Source organism: Centruroides sculpturatus, unplaced genomic scaffold, assembly GCF_000671375.1.
Source record: "Centruroides sculpturatus isolate CEXI.00-Female unplaced genomic scaffold, Cexi_2.0 scaffold1151, whole genome shotgun sequence".
In the NCBI taxonomy this organism is placed as follows: domain Eukaryota; kingdom Metazoa; phylum Arthropoda; class Arachnida; order Scorpiones; family Buthidae; genus Centruroides; species Centruroides sculpturatus.
In genome coordinates this window covers 32,010-44,402 of record NW_019385953.1, presented here as the reverse complement: position 1 = coordinate 44,402, position 12,393 = coordinate 32,010, and the positions used below count along the sequence as shown (strand labels likewise).

The 12,393-nt window shown below is 28.7% G+C and overlaps 1 protein-coding gene across 1 annotated transcript in view; it reads left to right on the top strand.

Annotated features, from left to right (window-relative positions):
* LOC111612783 (midasin-like) overlaps positions 1 to 12,393 on the top strand; it is a 104,884-nt gene that overhangs the window by 67,049 nt on the left and 25,442 nt on the right. Inside the window, exons 38-45 of the mRNA XM_023354038.1 lie at positions 2,206 to 2,302; positions 2,987 to 3,098; positions 3,198 to 3,306; positions 5,078 to 5,193; positions 5,274 to 5,367; positions 6,445 to 6,845; positions 8,264 to 8,759; positions 8,834 to 9,034. Of these exons, the coding sequence (XP_023209806.1) occupies positions 2,206 to 2,302; positions 2,987 to 3,098; positions 3,198 to 3,306; positions 5,078 to 5,193; positions 5,274 to 5,367; positions 6,445 to 6,845; positions 8,264 to 8,759; positions 8,834 to 9,034 (1,626 nt within the window). The remainder of the gene's footprint in view (positions 1 to 2,205; positions 2,303 to 2,986; positions 3,099 to 3,197; positions 3,307 to 5,077; positions 5,194 to 5,273; positions 5,368 to 6,444; positions 6,846 to 8,263; positions 8,760 to 8,833; positions 9,035 to 12,393) is intronic.

The following is a 12,393-nucleotide window of genomic DNA, read 5'->3' as shown; positions in this document are numbered from 1 at the left end:
CTGTCAAACCAACTGAATTAATTGCTGGAGATGATTAAGGTCAGAGTTTGTCTTGCGACCTTAGTAATAATTGTTACTTTGTATGATCTGATTGGCTTTATCGATTTCACAATCAGATGAAATAGGAAGTGTATGGGTGGGTTCAGTTCAGATTCCTTTCGTCCAGTTGACCTTTTGATATTTTTCCACTGCATCATAGAAAGGATTCTTAATTATTTCTTTTTCTCTCCCCTCCCATTCAGATTCTCACATATATATCAATTTAATTCCAGAGCCATCACCTCCAGAATTGTCTTTCTAATATTGTAAAGGAAAATAAATAAAAGAAATTTATAATTAAAAATCTATATTATAATTCTATCTTAAACATATTTAAAATTAGATAGATATATTATTCCCAATCACACATTTTTTCTTTTTTTATTGTTATTGTTGATGATGATGAAAATTTATCATTTATAACAAAAAAGCATATTAATTCATAAAAGTTTTTAAAATTATATTTAATTATTTTAATTAGCAATGAAATTGAGTTTTATTTATTTTTTCATACTTATAAATTTAAATCTTAAAGCATAATAAATTATAACTAATAGGAAAAAGTTCTTATGAGTTAACATAATAGAAGACAGTACATAAAAAATGAAATTACTCAGTCTGGACTGAAATCATTTAGTTAAAACCATTCAATATAATAAAATATAATTAGTAACATTTACTAATATACAAATTTATCATATAAAATTATCTGTTATAAACAATTAATATTAAATATTGGTTAATGTACCTTAGTTTTGTGTAAATAATTGAATTATTTATTGTTGATAATTGAAAACATTTTTCTGTCATTAAGTATCATAATATCATGAGAAATATGAGCCAGAAAAGACCTAAAATATCATATTTCTCAAGTTGTTATAAACCCCATACAGGAAAATGTCATTATAATGAATACTGGTATAACAAATTTATTTTTATGTATTTTAATGTAAAAATGTTCTATTTAATGAGTATAACTCTAATGCAAATTTCAATGTTAATACCAGTTCAATAATTTTTTGAACAAAGTGGTCATTTTACAGAAGCCTGTAAATGTATAAATTAGTTCTCTTTATTTTAATCAAAAGAAAACTAATTGGTACTGATTTGATATTTATCTGGTAATATGAAATTTAATCATAATTATCAATTTAGTTTGCAGTGTAGTGTTATCATATAATTATCAAAAACAATAATATTGGCTTTAACACTGTACAAAATGACATTGACCCTTTGCGATATCACAACAAAGCATCCCTTCCAGTTGCAACCCTTTGTCAGAAAAGTGTGATTTTTTTCTTGTGTCCGTAAGTGAGAAAGCAACTGAAAGGGACATTTCATCAAGATATCTCAGACATCTATCCAATGGGCTGTGACAAATGAGCTAACATTACACTTGAGGCTTTCTCTGCTTGCTTACAAGACCTCCAGAAATGTTGGCAATTGTGTATAGATAGCCAAGGGGACTACTTTGAAGGAAGCTACAATCATTACTTGGTAATTGCAATGTTTTATTTTTTACGAGCTTTGTCCTGGAACTTTTCTGACAAAGAGTGTATTTTGAATGTAATCAAAATAATGCAAAGCATGTGCCATTTTCTGATAAAACAGAAACATATACCAGATAGCATATTGGAATACTGTGACCATTTAACAACATTCTATGGTTATTCTAGAGAGGAACACATGCTTATCATGTGTTGCTGATATTTTATGCATCAACTGTTAGTTTAAGACAGTAATGAAAATAAACTCTAATTACAAACAGAGCCAACTAGATCATTAAATATTAAAGATAAGCCTGCCATTCTCAAAGAACAGATCCAAGTCTGAGTTGGCTCATTTTTCAGGAATAAGTTGATCCTTATATTTAAGGCCACATGCTTATCAGCTGCTCACCTTGTTGTAGGCTTGGTCAAAATCATGATGGGTATGATTAAAAGACTTTTTTAATGCCTACAGAGAGGAGAGAACAAAAAAATAAAAAAGTTATGAATGCAAATATGTTTTGGGGATTCCACTATTTTGTTAAACTGATATTTTGCAATACTACATTTGCAAGCTTGTATGAAATATTTTTCATCATTGCGCCAGATATTAAACTAAAGAATTTTATTAATAAAAACTTATTTTTAATGTCAGTTACAAATTTGATTTATTTTTCAGGATGCTGATGAAGAACGTAGAAAAAAAGAAATTCGTAGTATTCGTCTTCAAAAACAGAAAGGACTTTCTGATTTATTTAAAGCTTTAACATCAGTTGGTATGTATTAGAACGGAGATGGCAAACGTGCCCAAACTGGCATGTTGGGAGAAATTATCTGACATGCAACATATGTGTTTTGGTTTATTTTTTACTGTTAAATTTCAGTTTTATATAATAATGCTTTACTTAATTATCTTTAGAAATGTTTATGCATGCTGAAGTTTTATTTAGAATAAATGTAAATATGATTATGCTAACTATATAGTACACAACTCAAAAAGGTTTGATATCTGTGTATTAAAACATTATAATTTCAAATTCTGTGTTGTGTTTATTTTGAATAATATATTGTCTAAAAGCTGTGTATTATTTATAATATATGAAATTAGACATTATAAATTTTTGAGTAGCTGATTTAGAGATTTATGTAAATGAAATTATTTAATTTAACAGTTCTTTGTAAATACTGAATGTATTATACACATACAATAACAAAGTTTTTCAGCAAGAAATATGTGTATAGTAAATCAATAATCATTAAACTAAAAAATGACTCAGTATAAATATTTATAATTAATTAAGTCATCAATTTTTATAATATACTTTATTATTCAGCTAATAAAGTATATACTGTTTGTGGAGAGTAATCTGTGTAGAAGATGAAAACGTTTATTTTTTTAAATTAAATAAGCATTAAAATTGACTAAAATGATGTAAATTAATAAAATAATCCATTTTCAGGATTGTCATTCAAATTAGGAACAGTATATTGGAAGGATATCAATATAAAAAATTTGTTATCCCTTTCATTTTTTGATGTTGAAACAGCATTAAATTCAATGGTTTATGAAAGGTAATGTGTTTATAGTACTAATAAATAGAATAATTATCAATCATATTCATTTAGAAATAAATTATGTTAATGTATTTTTTTTAATTTTAATGTTTATAGGAAGGGAGACAAGATTTGGAAACATAATTCAAAAAGAATCCACAATTACTTTTATAGATCAATTTTTAAATTTTTCTCCTTAGCAACAGCATTGGAATCACCAAACAAAGTAAGATGCAGTAAACTCCATTTTATAATTATCAAGTTTAAAATTACTCAAAAATTTAAAAATAAAGTAATGAAATTTATAACTGCTTTATTTTTGTAGCTAATTTTTTAAAAATGTTTACTAGAAATTTTCTGAGTAATACAAATACAGTAGAGCGTCGATTTTCCGAAAGTCAATCATCCGAAAGAATTCCAGTTGGCAAATTTAAATTTTCGCCAGTGCTGTGGCACTTCAATCTTTGGCTATGTTTTAGGGTACTCAAATATTTTTCGTTTTTGATACTAAATTAACATATGAAGTATAATTTTTTATTATTTTTATATTTTTCAATATATTTATTTTGTTTGTACAAAATAAAAAAATAATTTTTAACAATACAATAGTCTTTGTTAAGCTTAACATTGACGAAAATTCAACGCGAAACGACACGCAATGGAGAAAAATTTCAAAATCGGATACATTAAACTTTTTTTTCGTATGTAAATCAGTTATCCGAAATATCAGTTATCCGGACAACCCCGGTCCCCAATTGATTCGGAAAATCGACGCTCTACTGTATTTTTCAAAATTAATTAATTAATTAATTGTCATAATGTAATGAAATTTTCAAAATGAAAAAGCTTTATTTAAATTTGTATCTCAAAAGTTTATTTTTATGGAAACAAAATTAATTTGAGTATTATGAAATCATCAACAAATATTACAAATATTTACTATATGTTTTGTTTAACTATTGTGATAAAATTATTGGTCGTAAATAAATGAAAGTCAATTAGAAAGGTTTATGTAAACATGTTTGATTCAATAAGTATCATTTTTCAATAAGAAAATCATAATTTTCAATTAAATAAGTTATATAGTTCAATAAAACATTACAAAACAATTCTTATAAGTCTGACACATAATCTCAGTGCTGTGCTGTGTCTCCTTTTAAGGTTATTTAAAAACTTATTTTTTTCTCTTGATTAATAATTTTATTATTTTCCAATTTTATGAGTGTTACAGTCAAAGCTGGATCTCTTGATTTGACACTTTTATGATATTTTTAACACATAAGCTCAAGTATTGCTTGGGCCTCACAATTAGAACAAATGTTAAACCTGAGGTTTAACATAATTTTGAATGTCCATTAGAACAAAAGATTTAAAATTTCGAGCTTTGCTCGTATGAAAATGTTAGTTTATTTTATTAAAACTTACTTGAAAAGTGAGAAAGGTGTTATTATTATTATGTTGGGTTTAGTGGGTTATACTCGGTTGATACAGGTGGCTGTGTACTATGACTTTTTTAGTTGCTATGTCTTGACCAGAGTCAAGACATAGCAACTAAAAAATAAAATTAAATAAGTGTGTCTGTATTCAGGAATTTCCTAACAATATGACATGTATTCAATACAGTGGCTTTCTGTAGTGTTATGTATGTATTTCTATTCAATTGTAATGTTCCCAGGCTTTTGTGTAGTGTGTGTGATATCACACCTGTACAGGAGAGAACATAAGCACCCTATCCATCCTCCACAGATGTCTTATTTCCTGGGCAAGTTCTGTGTACTTGCTAATTTTTTCAGTGAATGTGTTTTGTATATTGTGAGTGTTTGGAATGGATATGATTATTATTATCTAGAAGTTCTAGCTTGCAGCACAGATTATTTTCCATCTTTTGAACTAAAAGAAATTATAGAAAGAAAAAGGACATATCAAAAAGATGATTATTTTATAAAAACTTAATATTATAGAAAAATATAGTAATATTTAATTTATCTTTTTAATAGGATTTGAGTCCAGATAATATTGAAAGATGCAAAGGATTTATAGGACATTTGCTATATCTTATTTGTAATCAGCAACAACAAATTAAAGAAAATGTTGAATCTATTCTTAATATAAGGTAAAATTTATTTTTGCATAATTTCTTTTAAGTTTAGAAATTTTTAGTTTTAATATTTTTTTTATTATTATTATTTTTAGAAATTTATTAAATAATCTCAAGAGTCAAGCTGAAAATTTTCAAGATGTACATGAAATGTTACTTCCATCTCAAGATATTTTGGAAAAATGGATGGTAATATTTATTAACAATTTTAATCTGAATTTTTTTTACTTTATATATGTATGCATATTACAATTATACAAATATATACTACTAGCAGACCCCGCCACGCGTTGTTGTGGCTCAAAGTGTATAAATGTATAACACTTCCCCCGTGTGGGGGGGAAATTTTTCGAAAAATTTCTTTTTAGTGTACATTCTCTTGGCGTGCCCTATTAAAACGGAATCAAAAACACAAAAAATTGCATCTAAAATAGTAGAAATAGAAGCAGAGTTCTTTATGGTAAGCCTTAATCCTGTTCATCTCCCCCCAGTGGGGGGAATTTTGACACGTATATTATATAAAAACACATGCGTATTCGAATGCAGCATTGTGTGAAAATTTCAAAGGAATTGGTAGGAACAAACGAACATTACATTTTTATTTATATAGATAGATAGATGATGATCTACTTTAGTCCATCCTCACAGAAAAGCAAACTTAGGGCGTCATACTCGTAGCGCCATCTGTTGGACATATAAGCAAACCCTAGACAAAAATCCATTGTAGTTTTATTTAATTAATAAAAAATCTGCAGGTTTGATTAGTGGTAAACATTCCGGGGGTCATAAAGATGCTACAGTTAAAATTTGGTAACGATTGGTTCAGTAGTTTTCACGGTTAGTGGTCACAAACGAAAAATACGTTGTCTCTTTATATAATAGTATAGATATGTATTTGTTTCCATAGTATGAAAATTTCATTTCATATCAAGCCAAAATCCTAAAGCCACATTTCATATTTTTGAAAGACTATAAAGTATATTCTATAGATTAAAATCTATTGTTACAAGATTTTTACATACAATTTCCAGAATATTTTTGCAGTTATCTCATTTATTATCACAGTGATTTGTCATAATGTTGCAGATCTTGTAGTAAACCTAGCAAAAATTTTCTTTAGTGTCTATCTGATTTAGCAACATGTGCTATTACTTTTATTGTTCATAAATGAAATTATCAGATTTTTTTAATAATATGAATGTGCTTATTCAAATATATTATATAATTATATAAAACTAATTAAATGATATTTTTGTTTCTTTTTAGATAAATATGAAAAATCTTGCTTATCGAACAACAACAAGTCTTCAACAGTTTATAATTATTTTAGAATGTTGTCCTGATAAAGTGGAAAACTCTTATATTCTTTCCAATTCTGATAGTCTTCCATCCTTGATATTAGCAAATAAAAATGATGATATGTGGATTCAAATATATGATAAAGCCAATGAAAGTTTGAAAACAATCCAGAATCTTATTAACCAGTTTCCAAATAAATCACTTAATTCTCTGTATACATTTAAAGATTATGAGTTTATTTCTAATGCATTTAAAGTCTTTATAGAACTTTCTTTAAACTTTAAACTCTTAAAAAAATACATTGAGGCTGATGATAAAATAAACAATTTTAGTTCCAGTTTAAATTTTATTTTGGATGAAATCAGAAGGTTAGAATTAGATTNTTCTTGTCAATCTAAAATGTTTACCTTGTTAACCTACCTATATTTATCATGCGTAATCTTTATGTAAATTTAAATGTTATATAAATAATATAGGATTTTGTCTACAAAAATCTTCAGTATAAAACAAACTCCAGTATATGTATTAGTTTATTAATTTAATGGATTGAAGTAAATAATATATAATTGAGTGCGCCACCGCCCGATAAGCATAGAGATCTTAATCTTATCTTTCCTCTTACTAGTTGTGTAACGCTGTATCGCCGTTTTAGTCGGAGCGAAGCTGCTCGCACCTTCAATTTCTATATTATGAGGAAAAATACAGCGTTTTAAGGGGATTATTGGAAACAGTTTACCATAGATGAAAGGTCCCTGATAGCTATCGAATTTCACTAAAATAAACACAGGAAGAGCTGGGGGGCAACCATTAGGAGCATATATATTGTAGCATATAGTTTCTAGTAAATCCTTGTGCTCATAAGTTGACTCTCGGCATGATTTCGGCCGAAATCATGCCTTTTAATTCTCAGCATTATTCGGCCGAGAATTAAAAGGCTCATCAGATCAAAATGTTCTTTTCTTTTAGAACGACCCTCATATAATAAATTTAATAATTCTTCATTCTTTTTAAATAATATACCAAGGATGACCAAACCTTGTCACAATAGGAGTCATACACTGCGTATTGGAAATAGGCAGTGTATGACTCCTATCTTGACAAGAGCCACATCCTTAATATGCCAAATGACTGCTGGATTAAATTATGTGGAAATTAATTAAAAATAATAGCCTAATTTGTCACTACAGGCAGGCATTAGGCACCATCTCTATTGCCAAATTGTTTGCATCTTCTAACGTGATAGCATTTGGCCTTGGTTGGTGTCTAGCTTATAGTATATCAGGTTTAGTGATATTNCAGATTTTTTTAATAATATGAATGTGCTTATTCAAATATATTATATAATTATATAAAACTAATTAAATGATATTTTTGTTTCTTTTTAGATAAATATGAAAAATCTTGCTTATCGAACAACAACAAGTCTTCAACAGTTTATAATTATTTTAGAATGTTGTCCTGATAAAGTGGAAAACTCTTATATTCTTTCCAATTCTGATAGTCTTCCATCCTTGATATTAGCAAATAAAAATGATGATATGTGGATTCAAATATATGATAAAGCCAATGAAAGTTTGAAAACAATCCAGAATCTTATTAACCAGTTTCCAAATAAATCACTTAATTCTCTGTATACATTTAAAGATTATGAGTTTATTTCTAATGCATTTAAAGTCTTTATAGAACTTTCTTTAAACTTTAAACTCTTAAAAAATTACATTGAGGCTGATGATAAAATAAACAATTTTAGTTCCAGTTTAAATTTTATTTTGGATGAAATCAGAAGGTTAGAATTAGATTATGAGAAATGTATTTTTCAATTCAGGCAGAAATGTTCTAATTTATGCAATGGAAATGTTTCAGCAATAGATGAGTTAAATAGTTCAGTAAAACAAATTAATCATCACGTTTTGCTTGCTGTGCAAAATATATTTCAGTATCATTCAAAAACTGATGAAGATAGCAAAAAAGATGAAAATGCATCAACAAGTGAAAAAGTTTTGACCAATGGTGTTATAAAGGAAATAAAAGATATTATGAACATTTTAAATTTTTTAAAAATTAAAAAATTATCTAGAAAAATTGGAAAACATTTAAAATTGATTGACTCTTCCAAAGTAAACATTGAAGAAGCCAATAAAGTTATATTTGCAATACTTCCATTTCTGGATCAGTATGTTAATTTGGCACAGTTTTTTATTGTGGAACAAACAGCATCTCATTCTGTTTTATGTAAACTTTTATATGTTTTGCTTGGAATATTTAATGATTTGGCTAAACAGGTAATTTTATTATTATTATATAAATTATAATGACAGTTAAATTAAAATTAATCAAAATATATTGTTTTATTCAGGGATTTTGTTTACCACCTGAATTATTAGAAGAAAATGTTCAAAAAAAGGGTGATAAATTTAAGGAAATAGAAGATGGTGGTTTTGGAGAAGGTGAAGGAATGAAAGATGTGAGTGAAAATTTGGAAAGTGAAGATCAACTTGAAGATGCTCACAAACCTGGAGAAAAGAAACAAGATGAATTGGATCAACCTGAATGTGAAGTCAGTATCTTTTTAATTGCTAATAAAGCTTAATATTAAGTAATCGAATTTTCATTATATATGAAAAGAATGTTTTGAAGGTTTGCATTAATTTAAAATTAGGGCTAATTTCCTTTCTATTAGAAAATTATCAGGATTCACAGCATTCATGGAACACCTAGAAAACATGAAATTAATGGATGTTTATATTTATAACAAAATTTTTTGATTAAAGCCAAACAATTTGCCATATTTTATCAGACTATAATAGACTACTATAGTAGTCATATTATAGCACAATATAATCCAACAGATCATTTGGTCTTAACATAGAATTTTCATGGATTTGGAAAACAGAGAAAATTTCACAGAATTTTCTTAAAAATTGCTGCTCTATATTAATGTTATACTCTTATCCAAAATAATTGATTAATTGATGCTGTGGATGTGCAATGTTTCATTTGTGTGTAATGTGTAGGAACTTTCTGAGGCATCTAACTTCATTGAATTAAAGGGAAGTTGGAAACAAGTTTTATTGAAAAATGAGTACTCACTATCCAAATGGATTCATTGGCTCAGTTGGCTCACTTTCCAAATGGTTAGTCCAGTGCTTATCAAATTATAATTGAACATCCATTAAAAAATAATTCCTATCTTTCTAACAGGCTTATGTAGTATGTATTTTTTATAATGTGTGCTATTGCAGATGAACACATGCTCCCTATTATGCAAATTTAATTGAGATTAAGTAGAAATTAATGTTATAGGCTTCTATCCAACAGTTTGTACATTTCTAGTTAGAGTTAGGTAGGTTTATTTTTTATTGATTGTCCTAATGGTGGTGTTTTGTTATCTTTGATGTGTGGTCAACTCTCTCATTATTGACACTTGCCATTAAGGTCAATGCACACTATCAAGCTGTTCACAGTTCTGTGAAATATTTATCAATTATGTCCAATGTTCCCAACCAAGACTTGAGCATTACTTATAGTGTAAACTGAAAAAAAATTGATAAATATTTGACCAGATGAGCAGACCATGAACAATTGGTACTGTAAATTGGGTCTAAAGTTACTTGAAGCATATTTCTTGATTAATGTTGATATGTATATAGTCTTGATTATGTATTACATCTTTACAACAATTGGCATGAGGTGGTGGTTTTTGTTTTTTGAGGTGATTTGAGGTACTTTTTTCCAAAGAATTTTGTGTTATTGCTATGTTATGAAACACTATTAAGTTAATAATTTTGTCATAACTTAATGTTAGATTGAAACTTGTTCTGTACTTATTTGGGCACTGTTAATTTTTTGATGACATGAAAAATTCATGGAAATTACAATGATAAACTGCTATGATTATTTTGATACTTCATTAATTAATTTAAAAAACACTTATAAAATTGAAGTGTTAATTAATAATGATCATAAAAAGACACTTCATGCCAACAATCAAACAAAATAATTGACAGCAGGGTTACAAACAGGATTTATAATTAAGACTGAGGTGTGTAACATTTTAATTTAATAAAATAATTATCTGAAAATTATATTTTCTTTGATTTTATGGGCCCACCAGTAGTTGAGTGGATGAAATTACTGAACATTGGTAATTGATTATGTCACCAGTGATTTATCAATGTGGAGTTTTCCTCATTTTCTTCATATTTCCAACAAGGACCAGTTTTCAATTGAAAGTCCTTATAGGAGCACTTCCCCTTGGCAGATTGCTCAAATGTTGCATTATCATATTCCACTAATCCTACAATTCTACAGCCGTGGTTTTCCTGATTTTTTAATTAATTATGAAGGTCATTCTAAAAGTAAAGAATGTTTGTTTCTCTAGATATTTTTATTTAAGATAATGAAACAAAACTTATTTTATAACACATATGACACTTAGCTATTTTTCTACATAGTTGCCATACAAATTTAAACATTTGTCAGTGTATCACCAGCTTTTCTATCCTTCAGCACACTCAGTTACCACCAAGTTGTTGAACCGTTCATTATCACTTCCCTAGTGATTCCCAGCCCAAAAAATCCTTCAATTTTGGGAAATGATGGTAATAACTTGGAGCCAAGTCCAGGCTTTAAGAAGGATGTTTAAAAACTTCCCACTTAAACTGCTGAAGCAAGTTCTTCATCAATGCAGCAGCATGCAGATGTGCATTATCCTGAAGAAGCACAAATTCCTGTGGACAACAATCCCCACATTTGTTATGAATGGTGCGACATAGTCAGTGAAGGGTCTGACAATAGGCCACTGCATTTATGGTCTCCCCTCTAGGCATGTAGTCGATGAGTAGGACACACTTTTGATGTCAAAACATTGTAGCCATAACCTTTTTGATGCTCAGAATTTGTTTGGCTTTTTTGATCTTGTTGGGGATCTGGATTCATGCCATTCCATTGACTGGTGCTTTGTTTCTGGAGTTTTATGCAAAGTCCAAATCTCATCACCAATAACAATATGGTTCAAAAACTCCTTGCCATACTTGTTGTACCGCCTGAGAAAAGTCAGTGCAGCTCCCATCCAGTTTTGTTTGTGTTCATCTGTCAAAAGTTGAGGAACCCATCTGGCACACACTTTTCTGTAGTCCAAATCACCCATAAAGAACTGTTCTTGAAATTTCAGGAAAGAATGAACTGAGTCCATCTGTAGTGAAATATCTATCTTGTTGGATTTTTTCCTCAATCCTTCATTTTAGTTCATCAGTCACAACTGAAGGTTGGCCCGAGCATTCATCATCATGAATATTCGTTTGCCAGCCATTAAACATGATGCACCATTTTCGAACTGAAGCTTCATTCATCACATTACCATAAACCTTGGTTATCTGTCTGTAAATTTCAATAGGGCAGAGTTTTTTCACATTCAAAAAGTCTATTACACTACTTGGCGGGATCTTTAATTTTGTCACACATTTCAAAGTTACACTATAAACAGTACATGATTGTAGCAGCTTGCTGTTAGCATCAGACTGGCACAAAAAAATGGGAAGGTCCATGACGTGGCAGTGGGGGGTGATGGGAGAACTGTGCGGCTAGTCAGATCAAAATGTTCTTTTCTTTTAGAATGACCTTCATATAATAAATTGAATAATTCTTCATTCTTTTTAAATAATATACCAAGGATGACCAAACCTTATCACAATAGGAATCATACACTGCGTATTGGAAATAGGCAGTGTATGACTCCTATCTTGACAAGAGCCACATCCTTAATATGCCAAATGACTGCTGGATTAAATTATGTGGAAATTAATTAAAAATAATAGCCTAATTTGTCACTACAGGCAGGCATTAGGCACCATCTCTATTAATTTAATTATAATTATTAAATTTAGCCTGAGATGGTACCTAATGCCTATCTCTAGT